The sequence below is a fragment of the Megalobrama amblycephala genome, linkage group LG11 (assembly GCF_018812025.1).
Source record: "Megalobrama amblycephala isolate DHTTF-2021 linkage group LG11, ASM1881202v1, whole genome shotgun sequence".
In the NCBI taxonomy this organism is placed as follows: Eukaryota; Metazoa; Chordata; class Actinopteri; order Cypriniformes; family Xenocyprididae; genus Megalobrama; species Megalobrama amblycephala.
This window is the reverse complement of record NC_063054.1, coordinates 7,085,696-7,112,081: the sequence shown is the minus strand read 5'-3', so window position 1 is coordinate 7,112,081 and position 26,386 is coordinate 7,085,696. Positions and strand designations below refer to the sequence as shown.

Here is a 26,386-nt window from a genome sequence, read left to right as displayed (position 1 = left end):
GTATAAACAATCTCACGTTCACACCCTTGTTGAGACACTTTCACTCACTGTAAACAATAGCGGCGCAAACACGAAGCAATTACCGTAAAAGTGGAACATAATCCTGAGACACTATTAGATTCAGCACATAAATCACTAACTCAGATGATGGGAGTGTCTGAAGCAATAAACTCAAATCAGACATGGCTTTCAGGTGTGAAATTGATTTTTTTAAAGATGTAATCTGAGATTAACAGAATTATTATCCTGCCAAAGTGAATTTTAGCGTGGATGGTTATCAGAAAGGCCAAGTGGCAGTTAATCATCTAAACCCATTCTTAAGGGCTTTGAAACAATTGTTTCATCTTTACAGCATCATATGAAAGCTATTACCACACTATGAGAAATAAATACTCAAGTCAGCTAAACCGTTTGCCTTACACTCAAATATAATGGAAAATAATGAGCTGGATTGGAGCTGCAAGTACCAAGTTCTCTAAAGGCGTTATTACAGAATGTTATTATAATTTGTTTAGAATGCTGTGTCATGTGTGAGATGCACTGGCCTGTCTAGCTTAAAACGGCCACTGAAGTGGCTTGAAATGCACAGCATTATTAAATGTGTTCCCGTAATTGTCACTGAAAACAGAAAACAGTGCGAGACATATCAAACAGCTCCTCCTCTTTTTTAAAATAGCCAATAGTTTCAGTTACAGTAACAGTTTCCTTCTAAATCTATAACCATTTAATATCCTCCATTATCGCTTTAAAATACAGCATTCTGTGCAGAATTCAAATGGGTCTGCGCTGACTTGCGCATGTGATCTGCTCTGTGCTCTCGCGTCTCTGGACTGGAGAACACTGTGTGTGTGTGTGTGTGGTTCGCGTAACACTAACGTGAAACCAGACTTCATTCGCCCCAATGGAAGGCATATGTACGCTGTCTGAATTGTTCCCTATCCCCTATACAGTGCACTGAGTGCCATTCACCATGTAGAATATAGTAATTGTGTGAACAAGTGAACGATTTCAGCTTCAGCGTCTATTTATAATGTAGGGGGCGGGATGCTTCAGATTCTAGATTTGATTGGACAGAAAATCTGATGAGAAGCTGTAATGCAGTGTGATGCCATACAAATCAATGATCCATATTGGCGGAAGTGAGAGACTGTACATTTTGAATGCTTATATCTTTTATATATATGAAGAGTTTGGTTCCAAAACACTATAAATCCATTTAGATTAATTTGAGTAAAAATGGGTTTTTCCTATTTTCTGTTTCAAACTTTCACATAGCATCTTTTGGTTATAAAAACATTACAAATTTTAAAATGTTTATTATAAAAATTTAAAATAAGTTTTTTTTTTCTTTCTTTTCACAATTAATCATTTTTTTTCATATTGCCGAGTACTTTGGTATTAAATTTGTGCCTAAAAATACAAGTCGTCGCTCCTATTTTTGTTAATGTTATAAATTAATTATGTCTGAATGATTTCACCAGCGCATGGTTAAAATAAACATTTGCCGATAGTATTAAATTTGTGCCTGTTAATAGTGTTAATAGTGTCCTATATGAACATGTTCTGCATTTATTTTCCCCAGGTTTTTGTTTTTATTCTTAAAAAACGTGTTTGAATGTGTGGCAACTATAGTTGCCGGTGGGCATATGTTGTATGCACATTTATGCATCTAACTCAAAATAACTTCTTTCAACAGATCAACAGATCAATCAAAGTTGAAGAACATTCGATGTGAACACAAAAAAGCTGCATTTAGCTTATGATCTCTTGAATATGAAAACACATCAAACAACAAATCCGTTTGTTTTAAAGTGGTGGAACATAGTGCCGAACAAAGTGCAGCCATTAATTCCAACAGAGCATTGTGAATTAAAATGTTAAATTACATTGTTCATTAGAAAAAATTACATCTATATGTGACCCTGGACCACAAAACCAGTCATAAGTTGCACGGTTATATTTGTAGCAATAGCAAACAATACATTGTATGGGTCAAAATTATTGAGTTTTTTTTTTTTTTTTATTTAATGCCAAAAATCATTAGGATATTAAGTAAAGATCATGTTCAATTAAGATATTTTGTAAACTTTCTACTGTAAATAGATAAAAAAATATTTTTGTGAATGGATATACATTGTTAAGGACTTAATTCGGTCAATTTTAAGGCAATTTTCTCAATATTTAGCTTTTTTTTGCACCTTCAGATTCCAGATTTTCAAATAGTTGTATCTCGGCCAAATGTCAATCATAAAAACCATAATCAATGAAAAGCTATAAATTCAGCTTTCAGATGATGTATACATCTCAATTTAAAAAAAAAAATTGACCTTTATGACTGGTTTTGTAGTCCAGGGTCACATATAACAAACAATAAAAAATAAATAAAAAATATATTAATTAACAAATAACAATATATAATATATAACAATATAAAATATTATGAAAGCAGAAGGCACTAAACAAGACCAATAACCTTGATTTATTAACCCATTGAACACAGTATACCCCATTTCCCCATTATATATGTACTTACAAGTCATTTGCCCACCGGCAACTATAGTTGCCACTTGGATTTTTGACTAAGTATACAAAAAACTATAGATCTCTTGTAAGATTTGTTTTGTTTGGATGATTTTAGAGACCCTCATGATTACGTAGATATATATATATATGTCAACAAAAAAACCCTAATATTAACATGAAAATTATTTTTCTTTAGGAGGGTTTGCCTTCAATATTCTTCCTGAACGTAGGGGTAGGAAGTTGACAGCCTCATGTCACAGGAAGGAAGTGAATACCTTTTTTTTGTTCTTGAAATCCTTTATTTGGATGTTTTCTTGCATGTCATTGAGAAATAAAACATGGAAAACATCTAGAAAAAAACTTACAAAAGGAAAATGACAACCATACACTGCAGCAACTATAGTTGCCGGTGGGCTAAAATGGGTTAAAAACAGCTTTTAAAAACTGTTCATGATTCAGTTTTGGGGACCGTGACATAAGTTTGATGCTGTCGTGGAACAAGCAACAGCCAGCATTTTTCCTCCTCCTGACTCAAGTGCCTCATCTTCTTTTCTCCTCACGTAAATGATAATATTTCGATGACTTGCATTTCTTCCACCACAGGTTCATCAATGCCATCAAAATGATTCTTTTTTTCTGTTTTTCTTGATCACAAAGCACAAAACAGATAAGGAAAAGAAGGATGCCGGATGTATTCAGAGCACTGCCATTACTGTTTACAATGCGTTGAATGGTGCGCTGTGATTAGTTAAGCGGATATATCGGGTTCTGCAGAGAAGGGAGACTGCCGTTTGTCGCATTTTGGAAAGAAAGGGAGAAAACATGACAGAATAACACGACGGAAATCGCATTTTGCGCAAAATTAATGAATGACTTTTCAATACCGAGTAGATACAATACTGATTTACTGAAATACTGAAACTCTTATATACTAGCTATATATATATACAGTGCCCTCCACAAATATTGGCACCCTTAGTAAATATGAGCAAAGGTGGCTGTGAAAAAAAATCTGCATTGTTTATCTTTTTGATCTTTCATTCAAAAAATTCACAAAATTCTAACCTTTCATTGAAGGAAAAGAATTGAAAATGGGGGAAAAAGCTCATTATGAAATAAATGTTTTTCTCCAATACATGTTTGCCACAATTATTGGCATCCCTAGAAATTCTTCTGAGTAAAATAACTCTGAAGTATATTCCCATTCACATTTACATTTTTTAGCACACCAGGGTGACTAGGAGGAGGAGGAGTACAAATATGTGTAAACACAAAGGACAAATCCCCTTAATCATTCATCACAATGAGAAAAAAAAAAAACAAAGAATATAGTTCTGATGTGCAGCAAAAGATCGTCTTTAGCTTCAATCAACTAAAGATGTTACAAATCTGCCTGGAAGAGGACGCGTGTCTAAATCGTCCTAATGTGCAGTGAGGAGGAGAGTTTGAGTGGCCAAAGACTATTCAAGGATCACAGCTGGAGAATTGCAGAGATTAGTTGAGTCTTGAGTCTCAGAAAGCCTAAAAAAATTATCAAACAACACCTACATCCCCACAAGTTGTTCGGGAGGGTTTCAAGAAAAATCCTTCTTTGCGCATCCAAAAACAAACTCCAGCATATTCAGTTGTCAGACAAGACTGGAACTTCAAAAGGGACCTGGTTCTATGCTCAGATGAAACTAAAAAAAGAGCTTTTTGGCAGCAAACCCACCAGATGGGTTTGGTGCACACATGGATAAAAAGTACCCCATGCCCACGGTTAAATATACTGCTGGATCTTTAATGTTGTGGGCCTATTTTTCTGCTGGAGGTCCTGGAAATCTTGTTCAGATACATGGCATCATGGATTCTATCAAATACTAACAGATAAGAAAAAATCAAAACCTGACCACTTCTGCTAGAAATCCAATAATGGGCAGTGGTTGGATCGTCCATCAGGACAATGATCCAAAACAAACATCAAAACCAACACAAAAATGTGTCACCGAGCACGAAATGAAGCTTCTGCCATGGCCATCCCATGTCCCTGACCTGAAACCTAAAGAAAATGAGTGGAGTGAACTGAAGAGAAGAAGCACCAACATGGAGCAGGAATCTGAAGGATCTGGAGAGATTCTGTATGGAGGAATGGTCTCTGATCACGTCAGGTGTTCTCCAAACTCATCAGGCATTATAGAAGAAGACTCAGAGCTATTATCTTGGGAAAAGGACATTGCAATAATTGGGTGCCAATAATTGTGGCCAACAATTATATATGTGTGTGTGTGTGTGTGTGTGTGTGTGTGTGTGTGTGTGTGTGTGTGTGTGTGTGTGTGTGTGTGTGTGTCATTGTTTTGGAGCACACTTATAGAATACAGTAAGGCTAATATATTCATACTGAAAGTAAAAATAAATAAATAAATAAATAAAATAATGGCGACTTTAAATAGAAAAACAATGGAAAAGCAGCAAATTTGAATGCAAAACACATTCTGTGCAACGGCCCCTAATTTGATTGGCATGCAGCGTTCAAAAACTGTATATCATCCACCCTGGTGCGGGTGTAACATCGCTTTTATACTACAATTCAATAAACAAGGAAGTAGATAATGAGGAACTTACATTTTAGACACAATAATGCGTCTATATTTTTGCTCTGCCAAAGAGTTCCAAATGAAGCCACAACAGAATAATCCATTAGTCTCCAATAAAACACTCAAACACATATTAATGTTGTTTTTTCTTCCTACACAAATTAGTTTAGGAGCGAATTGGTTAAAGGATTTGACAATTCACTTGTTTCGTTCCTAAAAGATTCAGTGTTGTTGAATGAACTTGGTTCAGTGAATGATGCAAGACTGTCACTTGTTTCATGACTGTACCCATAGGTGCCGATCCCGTGGGTGCTCAGGGGCTTGAGTTTATGGAGTGGCTTATGGAGTGTGCAGAAATATAAATCGGCCTATACGCCTAGAGGGGAACGCGATTCTGAACGAATTGAGTGAATGAATCAATGATTCAAAGACAGTTGTTCTTCTTGTTGTTCTATTTGTGTTGGTATAATTTCATGTAAGTTGATTGTGGCAAGAAAAAAAAAAAAAAAAAAAAAAAAAAAAACTTGTTTTGTTCCTAAAACGAGTGAATCAGTGTTGTTGAATGAATCAATTCAGTACGACTCAATGACTCACTAGTAAAGTCACTTATCGCCACCTACTGGCACCAAAGACGTAGTCCACAGAAAGAGTCATACAATTGATTCAAATCTGGAGTGATACAAACAGTGAAAAGTAGTGCTGTTGGACTGCATCAGCACTCTTGGAATACCGCTCAGCCAATCAAATGTCCAGATCGGAACTAACTGTAGTATAATATTTATTTAACTGAATAATTACAACCAGATGAACTTCAGTCAAAGTCTCAGTCTAGAGTATTTTTTCCTGGTTATTTCTAAATATTCTCTTAGTCAGAAAAATATATTTGCTTATAGTTTCTTTTCTGGATTGATGGATCCCGTATATAAAAAAAAAAGGTTATTAAAGAAAAGAAAAATGCTGTCAGTCTTTGGATTGACAGCAGCTCAAGCTGACATGTGTGGCAGAAACTGACTCCTCTCTGACTCTTGCCTGTCAGTCTAACTGAAACAGATTATGTCACAATGGCTTATGCTCTCGCCAAATGACTGCTGGCACATAGTCTGTGAACTTCAGAGATTTTTCATGACGCCCTGCAGTGTATAAATACATTTTTATCTGCACAGCAAACTAAACACCAGCTTACACACAAGCGTCATCCACGTTTTGACACACTGCAAGTTACTGTTGTCTTTTTAGGGATCTGAAGGGAAGATGCTGACAAAGCATTGTATGTGAATAATCTCTCTCTCTCTCTTTCATTTTCTCTCCATCATGGTAGGCTGAGCACAGGAGAGCTGTTTTGACAACAAGATTGACCACGAGTGAGTGAGTGTGTGTGTGTGTGTGAGAGAGAGAGGGGGGGTGGGGGGATGGGGATAGACGGTTGTACCTCATTTGCAACAAAACCGTTTCACCCATTCACTTGTATGCAGACTCATTTTCTCAGTGCTCATTAACTGCTCACATAACTTGATTTTGCATATATTAAACCCCAAAATATATATCCAGAGGTCATTTCTTAAGACTCAAGCAGATACATATATGTGTGAAGAATTACCCATGGGATATTGGACTGGGCCAATCATGAATAATCGTTCAGTCACGCAAATACCCTGAAGCCACTGCACCTGAGACCTCATATAAGTAAGGTCACCAAAGACGTCAGGAACATGAGTGTTAACGATAGTTAAGTTCAACCCTGTCACTAAAATCATTGATTATTACATATTTGATCACACTACTATTGGCGGAAGTACATGTATTTTGCCATGTTCGCACCTCAGGAACTAGGAATGATTTTAGTTCTAGGAACTTCTTTTGGGGGAACTAAATTAGCTCATATTTCAGAGTAGGGGTGTATGTTGATTGGCCGAATGCACACGAAACACCGGCACCCTCCATTTATTTATTTTTTTTTACAAAAAGCTGTGTACACACACAGTTTATAGCCTATATTTACTCTACAAACTAACTCTAGGAACACGGATAAAAATGGACCTCTCGAGTTAAAGGGTTAGTCCACCCAAAAATTATGTAATTTATTACTCACCCTCATGTCATTCTACACCTGTAAGACCTTCGTTCATACGGAAGAGGATTAGGGCCAAGCAATAATAAAAAAATAAAACCATCTCGAGATTAAAGTTGTTAAATTTCGAGAAAAAACTTGTTAAATTTCAAGAAAAAAGTCGAGATAAAATGTTGAGAATAAAGTCATTAAATTACAAGAAAAAAGTCGTTAAATTACGAGAACAAATTCGTTAAATTATGAGAAAAATGTCGTTAAATTTTGAGAAAAAAGTCGAGATAAAATGTTGAGAATAAACTCATTAAATTACGAGAAAAAAGTTGTTGAATTATGAGAAGAAATTAGTTAAATTATGAGAAAAATGTTGTTAAATTTCGAGAAAAAAGTCGAGATAAAATGTTGAGAATAAACTCATTAAATTACGAGAAAAAACTCGTTAAATTTCGAGAAAAAAGTCGAAATAAAATGTTGAGAATAAAGTCATTAAATTACGAGAAAAAAGTCGTTGAATTATGAGAAGAAATTCGTTAAATTATGAGAAAAATGTCGTTACATTTCGAGAAAAAAGTCGAGATAAAATGTTGAGAATAAAGTCATTAAATTATGAGAATAAAGTCATTAAATTACGAGAAAAAAAGTCGTTAAATTATGAGAACAAATTCGTAATTTAACGACTTTTTTCTCATAAATTAATGACTTTATTCTCAACATTTTATCTCGACTTTTTTTTCGAATTTCTCGAAATTTAACGAATTTGTTTTTTCAACTTTTTATCGAATTTATGACTTATTCTCACATTTTACTTTTTGTTCTCAAAATTTAATGAGTTTTTTCTCGAATTTAACGATTTATTCTCAACATTATTCAACTTTTTATTAACGAGTTGCTTTAATCTCGGATGGTTTTATTTTTTTATTATTGCTTGGCCCTAATCCTCTTCCGTACGTTCATCTTCGGAACACAAATTAAGATATTTTTTTATGAAATCCAATGGCTCAGTGAGGCCTCTATTCCCAGCAAGAAAGGTACTAAAAACATATTTAAAACAGTTCATATGACTACATTTGGTGAACTAACCCTTTAAGGAGAAAATCCATCGCAACAGAGTGAAACATGCTTATGTATTTCTGCTCAGGGCAATGGACATCAACCACACAGCAAATGCTAATACTTTTTCATATACTGTCTACTTTCTTTGTATAACAGTACTATCTAATAACAGACAGGCTGTTAAGCAAATCGTAAACTAATGAAGACAGAGAACGTGAGCGCTGTCTGCTCAGGCTCTGGCGTTCTCAGTGCTGTCAAAATAAAGGTCCGCCACACCATCAAAATAAAGGTTACAACAACAAGCACAGTTTACGTCACTTCATAGTTCCTACTGGCGGTGCAAATGTAACCAGGAAAATGGCCATAGGGGAAATATTAGTTCTCGGGGGAACCACACTGGTGCTCCTAGAAGTTCATAGAACTATCCGGTGTGAATGCCCCAACTGTCCTATGTTGCCATGTATTTTTATGTAACGATATACAGTATTTTTGTATGTCAGCTGAAGGACTGCCGCAATTAGTGAAATGTTCTGTAGTTGAAGAAACACCCAAATGCCCTTTATTAGTATCATTACTATTATATTTAATAATACTTACATGTAATGAACACTATAATGTAAAACGTACAATACAGTGTAATCATACCCACAACGGAGCAACATCGAACATCTGATTGTAGATCAGCACTTCCTCTGAGAACAATAAAACCCTTAGCCGTGTGAATACAGGTCCAGTGTAGGTGACCCAGGATGAGGGTTGAGCCGTATCAGCACCACCAGGGGAAACTCACCCCCCTCAGACTTAAGACTTCCTCCTGCCTGAGCTCGACGGAGGGAAATTCGCAGCAGATGTGACTTCAAACGACAGAGCTCCCGGCAGGATTAGGGCGCTGGATAAGACCCATCCTCTGGCTGCCTCTCTGACCTCTGTCTCACTGTCTTTCTCCGCCAAGTCGGCAGGAAAAAACAAGGCCTCGCTTGTTGCGAGACCCTGTTTTTACAGCTTGCCGAAGCTGTCTCGGTTGGCTGAGTGAAACATTGCATACTTTGATTGTCCTCTTGTGAAAGACGCTGGGGGCTCATTGAACACTTGTTCTTTGACCATCTTGGAAAGGTGTTTGTAAGTGCAAAGGAAATGAGAAAGAATCAGCCCTCAAAAAAAAAAAAAAAAAAAAAAAAATCAAATCTTATCCTAGTCCTTATGTTTATACAAGTCCTTATGCTAAGCTGCTCACAAATCTCAAGGATGAAAACACTTCAAGCACAGGACAAATACTAAAACCATCATGGATGATATTTCACAAAAGTCATTCTTGGTTAATACTAGTTAGACCATATGTAGGCACTGGAAAACACATAACATGCAAATCCACTAAATCGCATATACTTTAAAAATGTAATGCATGTTGGTCAGGAGAGTGAGCGGGCATCTTTCTCTCTCTGTAGTGATCCGATTGTGGATTGGGTCCAGAGGGGTCAGTGAGTGAGGGCTTTGATCCAGATTTTAAGCTTTGCCTCCCAGACACACACTGAGTGCTCAACCAGCAGAATAAATGTGACCTGAAACCTATTTCCAGTCAAATCTATCAGCAGTGGAACATTTTCATCAGATGATGTGATATGAATCAAACATATTTAGATGTTGACTGTAGAATATTTCATTTAGAAATAGAGATGCTATCAGCCACAGGGCGTTAGTGTTTACTTTCAGCTACTGTAGTGTATACAGATTATTGTTTTACAGTAAGTATGTGTACATATGTCATATACAGTATAAAAGCCTGTCAGTTGGAAAATTGGTGGCAAAACTGCTGGGCATTATGGAGGAACAGTCATAAATTGTGTAAAAATTTAGATCATTTTCACACAATAAATATTTATATTTACTTGTGATTGGTGGAGATTTTGATTCAGTGAGTTGATTTGTTTGAATCTATTTTGAATCAAAAGGATTCATTCAAATTTGTTCACTTGCCCTGTCTGCAGGTTTCGACATGTGACTTATGATGTTATTTTTGGCCACAAGTCTGGAGAAGTGAGTCTTTGAATAATTCACTCAACTGATTGCTAATAAAAACAGTAATTCATGACCAAAACAATTCTTATATCCTTAAAATGTGTACAGATCTACTATGAGACTCCAAAAAGAGCGTTTAAGCATCTTGCACATGGTAAAAAAGCAGATCTATGTTTCCCCCTCCATTTTATTCACAATTTGATTCGCAAAATTTTTTTTTTTCTAAAATAATGACTTGTTTGTAAACGGTATTATCACTGCATGCAGCTTAATTGAGACGCAAAAAATAAAAACATGAATGAATTTCAATGTTACTCTTAGCAATTTCAGATTTCAGAGACATGCTTGAAATTACACTGTGAGAATTTACATTATTTGTTGTTTATTTTGATCATTCTTTATTAAACACATCCTTAGGTGCTTTAAGCCACAAAGTGTTAAAGGTGCCCAAGAATGCTTTTTCACAAGATGTAATATAAGTCTAAGGTGTCTCCTGAAAGTGTCTGTGAAGTTTCAGCTCAAAATACCCCATAGATTTTTTTTTAAATTAATTTTTTTAACTGCCTATTTTGGGGCATCATTAACAATGCACTGATTTAGGCAGCGCCGCCCCTTTAATTCGCGTGCTCCCTGCCACATGAGCTGTCGACTATATTACAGCGCATTTACAAAGTTCACACAGCTAATATAACCCTTAAATGGATCTTTACAATATGTTCGTCATGCATGCTGTATGCATGCTTCGAATTATGTGAGTAAAGTATTTATTTGGATGTTAACGTTTTATTCTGAGTGAATTTGAGGCTGTCCTCCGTGGCTAACGGCTAATGCTACACTGTTGAGAGATTTATAAAGAATGAAGTTGTGTTTATGAATTATACAGACTGCAAGTGTTTAAAAATGAAAATAGCGACGGCTCTTGTCTCCGTGAATACAGTAAGAAACAATGGTAACTTTAACCACATTTAACAGTACATTAGCAATATGCTAACGAAACATTTAGAAAGACAGTTTACAAATATCACTAAAAATATCATGTTATCATGGATCATGTCAGTTATTATTGCTCCATCTGCCATTTTTTGCTATTGTTCTTGCTTGCTTACCTAGTCTGTTGATTCACCTGTGCACAGATCCAGACATTAACTGGATGCCCTTGTCTAATGCCTTTTATAATGTTGGGAACATGGGCTGGCATTATGCAAAATTGGGGCGTACACCCCGACTGTTACATAACAGTCTGTGTTATGTTGAGATTCGACCGTTCTTCGGAGGTCGTTTAAACAAATTTATATAAGAAGGAGGAAACAATGGAGTTTGAGACTCAATGTATGTCTTTTCCATGTACTGAACTCTTGTTATTTAACTATGCCAAGATAAATTCAATTTTTAATTCTAGGGCACCTTTAATGTTTGGTCTCAGCTATTAAATATGTAACACTTAAAAGTTTTGGATATGGACATACTGCAGTAGTGGTACAAAAAGTCTAGCAACAGTTCAAATGTTACTATGTTATAGTTTGTTGTATAGGTGGTCTTAAGAAAAAGGATCCGTGCAGTTTTCACAAAGTGATGAGGAATATAAATCACACGTGAGTTTCGGTAGCAGCCCTTTGAACACTTCAGACTAGTAAAACTCCTGTGCGCAATAGATCTGCAAATGTTTGTTTGAGTAGCTGGCTGCTGAAGGGCCATGTGGTTCATTAAAAGCAATAAGAAAATAAAAGAAATTCCTTCACTTGCATAAAAGGAGCTGTAAATTGTGTTCTGCCACTGCTGTATAATGACACTGAAAGGTATGAGCAAATATTTAACAAAACCCTCTGCTGTGTTAGTATTGCATTCTGGTAATGTAGCACTGTGGCTCATTCTCTAGTTCTCTTTGTTGCGAATCAGTATATTATTAACACAAATTCTGGTATTAGCAAGGACACAATCCACTAAACTAGGGCTGTCAAAAGTACCGGTAAAATTGCTGGTATTGTCACATTTTAAAAATGTGACAATACCAGCATTTCTGCACACTGTAAAAATAATTTTCATGATTTGTCAAATCAACTTAAATAATGAATGTGGTTCAGATAACATAATATTTTGAGTTTCTGTTGATTAAACCAATCGCCTTCATTGTATTAAATTAACATTTTTAATTTCAACAAACTCAAATTTTAAGGCAACTAGGTAACTTACTTTTTCAAGTTAAACCAGCAATTCTTTTTTTACAGTGCAGTACCGGTAATATTGAGTACCACGTATATTTGATACGGCCCGCTGACAGACATCTACTTTCTAACACTCCTGTTTGTATCTGCGTAAGGTGAATGTGAAGAGCGTCAAAGATGTCAATTTACAACATGTTTTTGAAGTATTGATCATTGTAGCCAATCACAGACATCACAATAGCCAATCAGAGGTGTTTAAGTTAGTCAGAATCTGCTCAACAGCCATCAAAACACAGGAGCTATCATTCACTACGCAGTTTAGAGTTCTGCACACTTGCAAATCTTTTCATTATTATTACCAACAAAGTATAAACACAATGTAAATAAGCTTTTTATGATTATAGCAGGAGTGTAGATCCAGAGAGCAGGTGCTGAACATAGCCTAAAGGCCGGGACACAACAATCCGATGGTTTTTGAGCATTGGTCAGTTTCATTTTTTGGTTTGTTCCGCACCGTTGGCTCCAGTTGGATGCCGTTGGGGTTTTTTGGGCCAATTCAGCATGTTGAATCGGCATCGGGCCGTCAGTGAGAGAGAACTCTGATTGGCTGTTTAGCTTAGCGAACAAGTCAGTTCACGAGAATAAAAGCAAAAGTGATGAAAGCGAGCAAAGAAGTCAAGACGGTAAAGACAGAAGGCTATATAGTTTTATGTCATCTTACCTGATCATTTGAATGCATGAATATTTTCATAATAGCATAAACCGACTGGAATGAAGAAAGTGAGCAGCGTGATTGATATTCAAAATGGTAAGCAAACACTGCTTTGTTTACGGTTTGTATATCTGCAGTCCTAGTTTCGGTTTTCCTTTTTGATTGATAATTTTTTTTATTTTATTTTTTTTTTATGTTCAAATAGTTAATAACATTTCAAATAAAATAGTAAAATAGTTTCAACAGTTTTTGCGATGGTACCGAAATTGGTACAGAGAACCGTGAATTTTTACTTGGTGCACAAAATAAGATATTTTGAAGATTGTTTAAAGTACAATAAAATACTATTTTAGTTTTTCTACTTCAAAATTACATTTAATTCAATGTGTTTTGCTATTAATTTGTAATTATTTGTGAAATTTACTAATTTCTGAGTGAAAATTGTTTCTACACCTTTTTTTTTCTTCAGTGTTTAGACATAGAAATAAACTTTTTCAGAAGATCTTCTTTTGTGTTCTACAGAAGAAAGAAACAACATGAAAATTGCATGAAAATTGTCATCATTTACAAACCCTCATTTTTTTTTTTTTTTTTGGAACCTCTTAAGAATATAAGACAAAATTTGTGATACATGAATGTAGTGCTCAATGGTTTATATGATTTTTTATTAGGGGCTGATTGCCTGGGAAGGATATTTACTATCAAACTAGGGAGCCGATTGAGACACTCCAGGACAGCGTTTTTAAGTAAATGTGATTCTATGTAAAATATGGCAGCCTCTCTTTTTACTTCTGCATATTTTTGGGTTCAGTACATAATTCATTGTCTGTACGGCAGACAGATTTATGTTGAAATGAAATTTTGTGGACTGAGAAGGACGATGCAGTCAATCACTGACATTTAGAAGATAAAAATAAATATAAAAGACATCTGGAAAGTCACTAAAAGGGCTCTTCGCAACATGATACGATGGAACTCGGATACTAGGATCAATTTATTTTCAATAAGGCGGGAGACACTCATTTCTCAATGTTCAACGATTATAATTCTCTGCCCTTCCTTGTCATTTAATCTAACGATCGCAAATTGATTACCAAATCATTCGGGTCCTAATAAGTGTGTGGAGTTTTCCCTCCCACTGGATATAGGCCTACGTCAAGCTGTCCCTTCACTGTTAGTCGGCCTCTATTTAAATATCATGTCGCGTTTACAGTAATCTGGCCCTAATTAAAATGTATAGTCTGACAGAGTGCAGTATCGGCACATTCTGTACGTCTTGCACACCAGTGAGCGAATAGTTAATGAATGCTACGCTTGGAGAGAGGGAGAGAGAAGCTGTATCTGAAAGAAAAAAAAAAAAACGTGGCTGAAAAAGGCCTTCACTGGCAGAATACGGAAGTGGGAAGACAGCAAGACACATAAGTGTATATATGTGCTTAAATCTCTAAGCTTATTGAATGTGTTGTACATTATTAGACATGACATTATTGGAAGAATCTCTGAAAGCAGTTACCTTAGAAGGTGCTTTCATACAAACACACTACCTGTCAAATCAATGACTAACCGGGCAGAAAGACAGCTGTCTTTGGTTTTCAAACTATAGGCAGAGGGAAAAAAAAAAAAAAAAAAAAGAGATTCTTTTATGTTTGCCAACTTTGTGTGAATGAAACAGAGACTGAAAAAAATAAATAAAATAATAATAATTCAGGAGTTGAATTCTTAGAAGAAATCATTTTATAGATTTAGTTTTATTTCATTTTTTAGCATAATTTATTTTATTAATTAAACTGTATTAATTAAACAGCTCATACATTATAAGTAGAGAATAACTGAAACAACCTTGAAAGTATTACATGCATTTTAGACATTTCTCCTAGGCTATAGAACATTTTTGGCATAAAAATGTCCTTAAAAGTCGAGAACCCTAGAGTTCTGTATAGAACTTTGTATAGAATTAGAGTTCAGTACAAATCAAATTGTGAATCATAAGAAAATGTCACCTCATTAAATAGGTTAACGAGATCGTGAGAAAAAAAAAAAAAAAAAAAAGTTAGGAACGACACAGGGGGGGGGGGGTAAATATGAAATTACGAGCGTAAAATGTATCTTTGTAGGTAACACATTGCCCAATCGTGTTATATGGAATCATTTAATTTAACATTGACGTTAAATAGTAAAATGTAAAATATATCAATATGGAAAGCAAGCTCATATTCTTAAAAAAAAGATGAGGAACTTAAAATGTAAGTGTCATTCCACCCCAGCCTGTAATCTCTTTACTCAGGACAGTGTGGGAGGACCGACCGAACGAGAGAGAAAGAGAGAGAGAGAGAGAGAGAGAGAGAGAGAGAGAGAGGACGGAGGTGTGCAGTGAACAGATCATTACCAGCGCAGTTTTCCTCTGTAAACATCTCTCGGAGATAAATCGACGAACTCTTGTGTTTCGCTTTCTCGAAGTATGATGATATGATACGCGGTGACGTGGATGTATTTTGGGTTTTTTCGGCGAGTTTACCGACTCTTGGAGAAAGTGGATTTTGCAAATGTGAATTTGATGTAAATTAAAGGTTTAAACGAGGGCTCAGCCGTGGAAAGGGGAACAGAGGGGATTCGCCTCGGCAAAAAAAGTAGTGAGCGCGCGCACTGAGCTCTCCACACGGGAGTCAGTATGCTGTCCGGAGGAGCCACGGGCGGAGAGGAGCTCGGAACCGATTCGGTAGAACAGCATGTTATGGGAATGGCGTTGGATCTTTACGTCCCGTCCATTTCACCGAGCGCATGAAGAACAAGGATAGGGGGACAAGTGTTCTTTGTGCTTGAAATATACGGATAAAAACATGTTTGATAAGGTAAGCTGATTTTAATGGAAACAAATGTACCCGTCTAAATCCAGGAGTAGGTTATAGTTAACATACACATGTTAAGTTAAAAGTGTACGAATGACTACTTCTAAGTTGCATTGACCTTTATAGTTTCCAGGCATTTCGTCCGAAACTATTCTGCCTTCACTATGGGCTTTTACTTTTCCGCAAACTGCTGTGTTCGTTGGTTAGTCTAAGGCTTGGCAGCATTTCAGCATATCGAATAACATATTTAGGGTAAATAGTAGATAACTAAAGCGGTTTATCTGGTCAAACATCAATGCGCGTCATAGCACCGTTTCTTTTTACTTACGCTCGGCTCTGAGTACCATCTGATTATTCATTCACATCAACAGCTTCTCTGCTCTCTCGAGTTCACCTGATCTGCCTCGAAACGTTTCCTACGATACAAACTTTTATGTTGTTTTGTCTTTGCTTTTTATTATTATTATTATTATTATTATTATTATTATTATTATTATTCTGTGAACATGCGGTTTTCTCAAGATAAGCACTGTTAGCTGTGGTTGTCAGAAATTAAAAACGTGACAACGTTTCAGCCTTTGAGGGATGGCATTTTGGTGCCTGCATATTTTACTGATCAACGTATATTTTCTTAACTGATATAGCAACCAATTGTGCAACTTAAATATAGGCCTACTAAATATAAGCACCGTAATAATAAAAGTGTTTAAATGGAAGACCTCACGATGAAACAACGTTAAGAAAAATGGGCCTTTCCATAAACAATACTCAATAATCATACAGTACAGTGTGACCCACACAAACACAAAACACCACCGGGGAAAACATGGTGTGAATAAAGCAGTGAACAGTAACCAAACAGCATAAAATTAGTAACATAACATACTGCAAATAAATGATTAGAATTGTAAGAATAAATACATTGTTCAATAATAAATTATTAAATAAAATATAATTAAATGTGAAACATCACTTCTAGGATTTTTTTTATTTTTTTTTTTTTTTTTTTTTTACCGTTTTACTATGTGACTTGTATTTTGATTCATATATGTGTTATATTTTACTGTAAAAGTTTGTCTTTGTTTACTTCCAAAATCATTTTTTATGGTATTTTACAGTAAAACTACATGTATTAACTTAAATCAAAGATACTTTTTACTGTATATAATAAGGTAACTTACAGCTAACCAATTAACAGGTTTTTACTGTATCAGATTTTACAATTATGTTTTTTTTTTTTTTTTGTTGTTTTTGTAGGCAGTTTGCTGTAAACCTCTTCATACTCACAAATATGCATTTTGATGCAAATTCAAACATATATTTGGTTTTGTTTTCTGGTAATGTATTTCCTTTTTTTTTTTTTTTTTTTTGCATATTTAAATTGCATCTGTCACAGCTTGCTTCTTAGTAAAAATAAGCGTTTTCTTGCCAGGCATTGATTGTCTTAACTCTGTTAACAAAGCAGATGGTCAAGTCACAAAAGCAACAATCCAATGCAAAGGTGTTTGAAGGCTCAAGATGCCAAGAAGTATGTTATTTTACAGTAACAATGACAGCATACAAAATACAAACAGGACTGACAGAAAAGTTACATCTGTGCATAAATACTGTTTTTGGTATTGTCAACATATACTGCTTTCATATTTCACAACCCCCCCCCCCCAAAAAAAAAAAAAAAAACTGTTGTCTGTTCCTCAGGTTAAAAAAAAAAAAAAAAAAAAAAAATCCCCAGTCTTGATTAAAGGGCAGCAGCTGCCTTGGACAATTATAAAGAAGTTTATTATGATAAAAATTGGTGCACATTCAGCTTACTTAGACTTTTTTTTCCCCCCAGGTAGAGAGGCTAAATTATACCCTAATCCAATTTAATTTGACAGGCAGCATTTGTCACACCTTCCCCCTCAACTCTTTTTTCCCCCTTTGAACTATGCTCAAACGGGACGTGCATAATCTATGATGCGCAATGAAGATGCCATATGCTATATAGTAAACAGAGAATATTGCGTAAGCAATAGCCATGCACTTGGAAATACTTTTTATAAACAAAAAAGTTACAGAATATTCTTTGCTTAATGTTTTATTTTTTCCCTTTTTATTTTATCTTTTGAGGTTATTTTTTTATTATTATTTATTTATTTACCAAAATTTGTGAAATACATCTCAGTTTTATATCATGGTCTTGAGATTTAATCACTTTCAAGGCATTTATTTTAAAATTTCTGAATGATTATCATTTTTGTGCATTTTACAGAGTCTTTGAAAAAAACAAGAATGTATAAGGTTTATTCGCCTACTATATGTTTTTGTTGTTAACTTTTTGTATTCTAATTTCTCCTTCTTTTGAAACAGGTCTCTGGACCCAAATGTCACATCTTCCGGAAATAGCCGGGGCTGGGGCCCATCAGCACTTGACAGCAGGCTGGGAGGTGGACAGTGTGGCTCAGTGCTTCAGCACTCTCTCAGTCACACCCTGCTTGTGTCATTCATTGAGCAAGAGCAGTTCTGCAATGATCTGATTCCTCAGCATGGATGGCTTAAGTGAGAGAACCCCTTCACTCTAATGAGACCCCATCTCCAGACAAGGACTAGAAATTATCAAGGGATTACTCCTCAAATTCCTGGTTATCTGCAAACTGCACATTATAATAATCTTTTAAAGGACTTCATTTTGCTGGATTTGTTACGTTTCCTTTTTACTCCCTCCAACCACTGAGTTTGTCTTGCCATTTCCTTTCCCTCCCTTTTTTTCCATTATGGAGTTTCAAGCTGGATTTTGGAATAATGATTGGACTTCATTTCTTCGCTTTTGGTTGACAGTGTTGTTGAGCTTGCATGTGCAGTTCAGCCCCATCTCCTCCTGTCCTGAGGAGTGCCGCTGCGATAGAACATTTGTTTACTGTAATGAGCGAAGCCTGACATCTGTGCCTCTGGGGGTGCAAGAGGGTTATAAGACCCTCTTCCTCCACAACAATCAGATCAACAATGCCGGTTTCCCATTGGAGCTACACAATGTTGCCTCTGTAGAAACTGTTTACCTATATGGAAATCAGCTGGATGAATTTCCCCTCAACCTTCCCAGGAACATTCGAGTGCTGCACCTTCAGGAAAACAACATCCAGACTATATCAAGGGCAGCACTTGCCCAGCTACCCATGCTGGAGGAACTCCACCTGGATGACAACTCCATCTCAACTGTAGGGGTAGAGGAGGGGGCTTTCAGAGAGGCTGTCAGCCTCAAGCTTCTTTTCCTTACCAAAAACCACCTGAGCAGCATTCCTATCGGATTACCAGCAGATCTGAAGGAGCTGCGTTTGGATGAGAATCGCATTGCCGACATTGACGAGGATGCCTTCCAGAATGTCACCACCCTGCAGCGACTGTTGCTGGATGGGAACTTGCTTGAGGATCAGGCCATCGCTCCAGGAACCTTCCAGGATTTGGTCAACCTCAAAGAACTGTCCCTAGCACGCAACTCCCTCACCACTCCACCCCCGTTGCTCCCTAGTGCATCCCTAACCAAGCTCAACCTGCAGGAAAACCAGATGGAAACAATTGAAGTGAAATCCTTTGCTGGGCTTAGTAAACTGGAGAAGTTAGATATCTCCAGCAACCAGCTACAGTTTCTTCCATCGGGTGTCTTTGACGGCTTGAGAAACCTGAGGCACCTTAATGCGAGAAACAACCTCTGGCGTTGTGACTGCAGCATTAAGTGGGTCATTGCATGGCTCAGGTCTCTGCCGGCTGCGATAAATGTCCGTGGGTTTACGTGCCAGAGTCCAGAAAGGGTGCGTGGCATGGTAATTCGAGAGCTCACCTTAGATGCCATTGACTGCCCGGCGGGCACCGTGTTGCATCCCTGGCCAACCCATTCATATCCATCTACATTGTCACCACGAAGAACCACCACCATCACCACAACCACCTCTAGAACTACCCACTTCACCACCATTCCACCCACTGCTTTTTATCCCGCCTCAGCCAACCCCACTCCCCCAATTCCACATTTCCCTCCTGGTCCCCTACCTCCTTATGAAGACCCCTTAAAAATCTCCTTTCATGTTGTTAATTCTACCTGCATTGTTGTGAGCTGGGAGTCTTACTTCACTGTGACGGCTTATAAGGTGACTTGGGTCAAGATGGGGCAGAGTTTGATGAGTGACATCCATCGAGAAAGAACAGTCCCAGGATACCAACGAAGACTTAGCCTGTCAAATTTGGAGCCCAGGTCTATCTATCGCATCTGCGTGTACGTTCTGGATACTCTTAACACTTACAGACCGGGCGAGGATACTATCTGTTCTGAGGCTAAGACCAAATCCACATCCACATACTCTGAATCTGAGCAGGCTGCCCAACAAGACAACACCTCAACACTCCTATTAGCTGGAGTGATAGGTGGGGCAGTGTTGGTGGTCTTAGTGACACTTCTAAGCGTGTTTTGCTGGCACATGCACAAGAAAAGCAGGTCATCATCGTCCAAATGGAAATACAATCGTGGCAGGAGAAAAGATGACTACTGCGAGGCTGGCACCAAAAAGGATAACTCCATCTTGGAAATGACTGAAACAAGCTTTCAGATAGTGTCGCTAAACAATGAGCAGCTTTTAAAAGGGGACTTCAGAATTCAGCCCATCTACACACCTAATGGAGGAATTGGCCTCCGAGACTGTCACCTTAGTAACAATAGCATAGCTTATTGCAAGAGCAGTAACGTTCCCAGTGTGGACTTCTGCCACACATGATGCTTTTCAATGGATGCTACAACCATTTGTTCAAAGAAAATGTAGTTCAATATACTGTACGATACACGTATACATATACATATACATATATATATATATATATATATTTCCAGGTGCAGTCAACATGGTAATTTATACTGTGGACAACTATGTGGAATTCTGCTATATTTTCTATTCTTAGTAAATATGAAATGATTTTGTAATTTGTGAGGCTCAAAGTGGTTTCACTCAAAGACGCTGCAGATGTTTTGAAGCCGTAGACGTTGGCTACCTGCTGCAAGTGCAGTCCACAGGTTTTTGCCTCTCAACCACTTTAAGATCTTGAAAATATTGCAAACCACACAACCAAAATATGCCCTTTGTGCTGAAATACAGCTACCCCTTCACACAACAGTAGTTAAGATAACAGTGGTCAGGAAACCAAAACACCGCTGATTAAGCTGCAGTAGAAAAAAAGGAGCTGAGTTTTTCCTCTTTTTTTTTTTTTTTTGGAATTGAAGTGCACTTTTAAAATGCAGCAGAGAGCATGAGCAGTCATTCAGGAAATGAGCTTTTGTGGAAATCACATTTGAAGGGAAAAGGACCACTCTTCAACACCCTGCAGTTCTCAGAAGGAGAGGCTGACATCGGTGATCGTGGTAGGGAGATGGGCAGAAGGGTTCCTGTGCAAGCATTTTCCAGGGCATGTTTATGTTTCATTTTACCCACCAGGGGGCAGCTTGTTTCAATCCATACAGAGACTAGCAGCTCAAATTGACCACAGGCACTCTAGCTTGCTAAATTTCTGACTTTTATGTGAATAGCTTTTGCGCTGGAGCTTTATTTTCAAGCAATTAGCAGCCCAAACATAAAATTAAGTAATATAATAGCTAAACCCCTGAGGTAAACTATTAATATCCTGAGGGAGCTCTGTAATCTGCTTCATTTTTTCTTTAATTATAAATTGTAATACATAAGAAATGTTGAAAAACTTAAAATTTAAGTCTGTATTTTCCTTTTATATACTTAAATTGCCCTTTCTGAACATGCTCTGTGATTTACAAATTAGGCCAGGGTATTACACAGAGCTCCATCTCTCGATCTATTTCTGTTCTCTCACATGAATGTGATCAGAAACATTCTACAGCGACATCCACATTATTGTCTAGCTTTTCCTTTACTGACCAAAACCCTTTTTAATCATGCATCACATCAGGTGGGATGATGAATGAATGTTTAAACAAAAGCCTTCTCTTCATGGAGAAGAACTGGCACATGCCAGATTCTGTCTTTGAAAGAGTTTCAGATCCCTGCATGAGGGCAATTAGGACTATTTTTTAATGGCGCACCAGTTTTCCAGGACAGAGAGCCGAGTTTGGAATGCAGGCTTGCTGTGGAGAAGTATTTATCATGCGCTGTTACTCACAGACTTTACTTGCTTTGACAAGATTTTATTTTGTGGGCTGAGTTCAAACCCCCACTGCATAATCCCTGGTCCAAGAAGGGGGGAAAAAATCAGAGGTTATTTTCACTTGGCAGGAGGATTCTGGATTGGGAGGGGGCTTGTAGTTGGGGTGGGGGTCCTAATTGTCGGAGTTAACCATTCATCGCTTGGCATTAAGGGTTAGACGAGATCGCTGGATACTTGTTTACATCCAAACTGCTTTTGGAATTACTCGAAATCAAACAGATGTTTGATTTCTGTGACTAACAGTCGGTGCTTGCACAGGTTAACTACCAACAAACACACAAGGTTTGCCTCGGTGCGTGGCACAAACAAAATGCTCTCTAAAAGGAAAAAAGGGCTACTGCACTTCTGTGGCTTTGAAAGTATTTCTCATTAGCATCCCAGCAGGGGTGCTCCGACCACCCCGTCCCTACTTTCCTTGAAATCTGGAACATCCTAGGGCTCCATTTCTCAACTGAAGGCTTTTAACTGATGTGTACACCATTAACAATTCATTTCAAATCCTGTGGCCACCCGTAACTCTTTTTAACAGACTTCCTCCACACAAGTCCGGTGCGGTTGTCAGGCTCAGGTTCCCCGAGAGGAGGCGGTTGCGGTGGCGCAGACCCAAATGAATCGCTGCAGAGTTAACCCGTTAGTGAGATAAATCTGTCTCGAGCCTCTCTCCGACATATTTTCACAGAGAGAAAAGTTATGGCAGGCTAAGCAGAGGAACTTATTTGTGCCACTATCCAGTACATCATTCCCTCTACCGAAGTCCTCAGGCCTAGCGTGGAGGGTTTTTGCTGGGTCGTTACCAAAACCAGAAATTTTTCATTTTAAACACGGACAGTTTTATCTATTGCCTTACTGTAACCCAGCAGTATGTCTTAATGTGGTTCATGTGAGGGATTTGACATCATTTATGCAGAGATCTGTGGATTACAGTGATAGTCACACATTTTGAGGGCAAGGACTGAATGGAAAGCACACATTTTGAAGGGCAATTGCAAACTGCATCCTGACAGACATCAATAGATGACATTGCTAACAAGCCAAGGTCTATCCTCCAGACACGAATGGTGTGTTATGATTCAGAGTGACTCATTGCCTCGCTCGTGTGGTGAACATTGTTCTTTATTTTCTATGGATGAGATGAAAATCACAGTAGTGGCCCTGTAGTCAAATGGATGTATTACACAAAAGGGACTGTGAGCAATGCCTTGCGTCCGTAATCCTACCCAACAGTCAATCTGTCTCTTGAAAAAGCACATTGATTTGGTTTGGAATAATTACTCTAAATGACTGTGAGGTCAGTCTGAACAAAGCACTACCACATAATATGTGGCTGAATACGTCTTTAATCTTTGTGTGTCCCTTTCATTATTTTTTAAAAGAATATATTTTTCGTTATATTTTGAAAGTTTTCTCACCTGTGCGATTGAGTTGATATCCACAATTAAAACTTATTTAATACAGACTTCAGCACATCGTTTGACGTGGTTTTGCATTAGGATTTGAATGAAATCGATTTCCAATTGGCTGTTCATTCTAACAGCCATAACTAGCTGAACAACAACCACAAAATGTCATGCGTTATAGCATTCTGGGTCTTTTTTTTTCCCTTTTTTTCATAATGTGGATGGGGAGTGGTTCTACGATTTTTGAAGATATGGTCTCATTTTAAAGATATGGTGATTTGTTTGGTCTTTAAGTTGGGTTTTGCAATTAGAATCCATTGGGAACCAAAGGAACTTTTGATTGCTACGTACATTTAATTTCTTTTGTTTGTTTCCACTACTAAACTGTTGTTGTTGTCCCATGTATGTGCCTTGAATTGAACTTACAATGTAAAGTCCTTGAAACCTTTAAATGTTTTGCACAAGTTGTAAATAGAGAACCCAAGCTTTTTTTTTTGAAAATAAAGGAGCCATCAGAATTTACCAGTGATTTTGTCCATTACAGCCAAATCTCACTTTCTTATTTTCCATGATGTGTGATCCATTAACACATTACACCCTTAGACGTCCAACACTGTTGGCTAGTGATAATATTTTTGTTAATTAATGATGTTAGTTGCTTTGGACAATTTAGTGTGGTCTGGAAGCACATGCATACGTATTTTTTGTACCTTTACTTAAATGATCTTTCAAGTAGTTTAAATCATATTGAGCAAATGCACATATTTGCACATATAAACATGCATTAAAGTACTGACAGCTAAGCTAAAACGAAAACCTAAGCAGTTCACAAGGCATACAAAATAGTTTACGAATCCGATTCATAGAATATGAAATTCATGAAATATGGTTGATTTATTATTTTTAATCGCTGACATTAACGCTGACATAACATTGTTATTTTGTTTGCACCATAAAATTATCATAATCATTCTATTTGAAGGTTTCAGAAACCATATTGCATTTAAGGATAAAACTATAATTTAGTTCCTTATACCTATGAGACCAGGGTGAGCAAATTATTATATTTTTTTCTCCTCAAATTCAAGAATATGTAAATGCCCCTTTGGAAACATGTCTGATCAAGATTTGGAGAAGCCAAAACCAGCCTATGTACAGTATATATACAGCTTTATCAAGACTAGCTTCATTAAGTGGATTAGCTGTTGAGACAACGCATACTACACAATAATGTATGTGGTTTTGCACATCTTTTGAAATAACTCTCCAAAACACATTTTACAAACATTTGTTCACAAGCCTTTCAAATAGCTAACAATACTTGAACTGTTTTGATAAATATTGCATCTCATGTGTCTCCCTCACACTACATACTATACTCAGTATTTTTGTCATTTTCCAATACAAATATCTAAAAGAAAAAAAAAAAAAAAAAAAGATACATTTACTTGAGAATACGGAGCCCCATGCATGACATGCAGGAAAAACATTTGTATATCATTTTTCAATTTGTTCCCTCGTTTTAAGTAAATCATGCACACAATTTAATAATTTGTCCCCTCGTTTTCCTAAATCGTGGCCACGTTATAATAATTAATTCCCTTGTTTTCGTTATATCAAAGCAAGGGAACAAATTGGTTCAATGTGACCATGATTTACTAAAATGGGGAATTAATTACTAAGTAATTCTCCACGATTTATTAAAACGAGAGAAATTCTTAATTTGTGGGAACGAATTTTTATATATATATATATATATATATATATATATATATATATATATATATATATATATATATATATATATATATATATATATATATATATATATATATAGGGATGGGCAGTACATGTATTTCAAATACAAAATAGTATCTTATAATTTGTATTTGATAGGGTTGATGAAAATGGCTTTGTATTTGTATCAAAATACTTTAGTCTTTTGTATTTTTGTAGTTTTAAAATACTGTAAAATACTTTGTAAGAAGTCCTCATGATGACATCATAAAAATACAACCTCTGATTGGTGCTTACTCAGTGGTTTGCCCAGACTTGTTGAGTTCAGAACAGATGTTAAGATTTGGTGTTCCTTTTAGTAGCCTAGGCTAAATGGTTTTCCAATTTACATAATGTTCTTGAAAACTATTATACAGAGCAGCAGCCCCCTATATTTATGATTAACATTCAATTGATTAATTAGTTATAAACTAGTTGCTATCAATACAGGAGCCATCAGTTGTCTTCTTATGAATGACTTGTTTGTCATTGAGTCAGTGTTGCTGATGCAAAGTAGGCCCTTCGTTACAAAACACTATGTAACTAAATTAAAATACAATTATGAGTCATTTGCAAACATTAAACTGTTGGATACTTTAAAACTAACCTTCATCTGGGAGATCACAGGGATATGAGAATATTTGATCTGCTAAAGCCACAATATGTACATTTTTGCCACTAGAGATTGCTTATTCAGCCACTTATCCTTGATTTTGTGAAATCAAGGGATGCATTGTTTTCACATCAGTGGAAAAGAATCGGGACGGGACTCGGGCAGAAATCATGTTCATGGATGAGATTATTAACATTACTGTAATATGAAGCAGAGCAGGGCGAGTGATGTTGGAGCTGAATGAGACCGCTGGAGAGATTGCTAATGAGAGATGAGCGCGACATGCCTCGAGAGCAGCGGAACTTTTATTATGCCATTACGCCATTTATTATGATAATTATGCTTTTTAACATATTAGATACATTTTTGTGTTGAAAGTTGTTATAATGCTACTCTGTGCATTCGCTCGGCAGCTTCTATGAGACACCTGTTGCACACTGCAGTAAGCTAGATCAATA

The 26,386-nt window shown here is 36.7% G+C and overlaps 1 protein-coding gene and 1 long non-coding RNA gene across 3 annotated transcripts in view; one reads left to right on the top strand and one right to left on the bottom strand.

The window, feature by feature from the left end:
- Nucleotides 1-24,061, top strand: part of flrt2 (fibronectin leucine rich transmembrane protein 2) — a 45,366-nt gene extending 21,305 nt beyond the window's left edge. The window contains exons 1-2 of one of the 2 annotated variants that reach the window (XM_048208504.1): nucleotides 15,193-15,953; nucleotides 18,300-24,061. In XM_048208504.1, the coding sequence (XP_048064461.1) occupies nucleotides 18,704-20,692 (1,989 nt within the window). In that variant the 5' untranslated portion in view covers nucleotides 15,193-15,953; nucleotides 18,300-18,703 and the 3' untranslated portion in view covers nucleotides 20,693-24,061. Of the gene's footprint in view, nucleotides 1-15,192; nucleotides 15,954-18,299 lie in introns of those variants that run through there. The other variant, XM_048208505.1, reaches the window with a different exon arrangement.
- Nucleotides 1-26,386, bottom strand: part of LOC125279041 — a 100,450-nt gene that overhangs the window by 1,371 nt on the left and 72,693 nt on the right. The gene's annotated exons all lie outside the window — the stretch shown is intronic.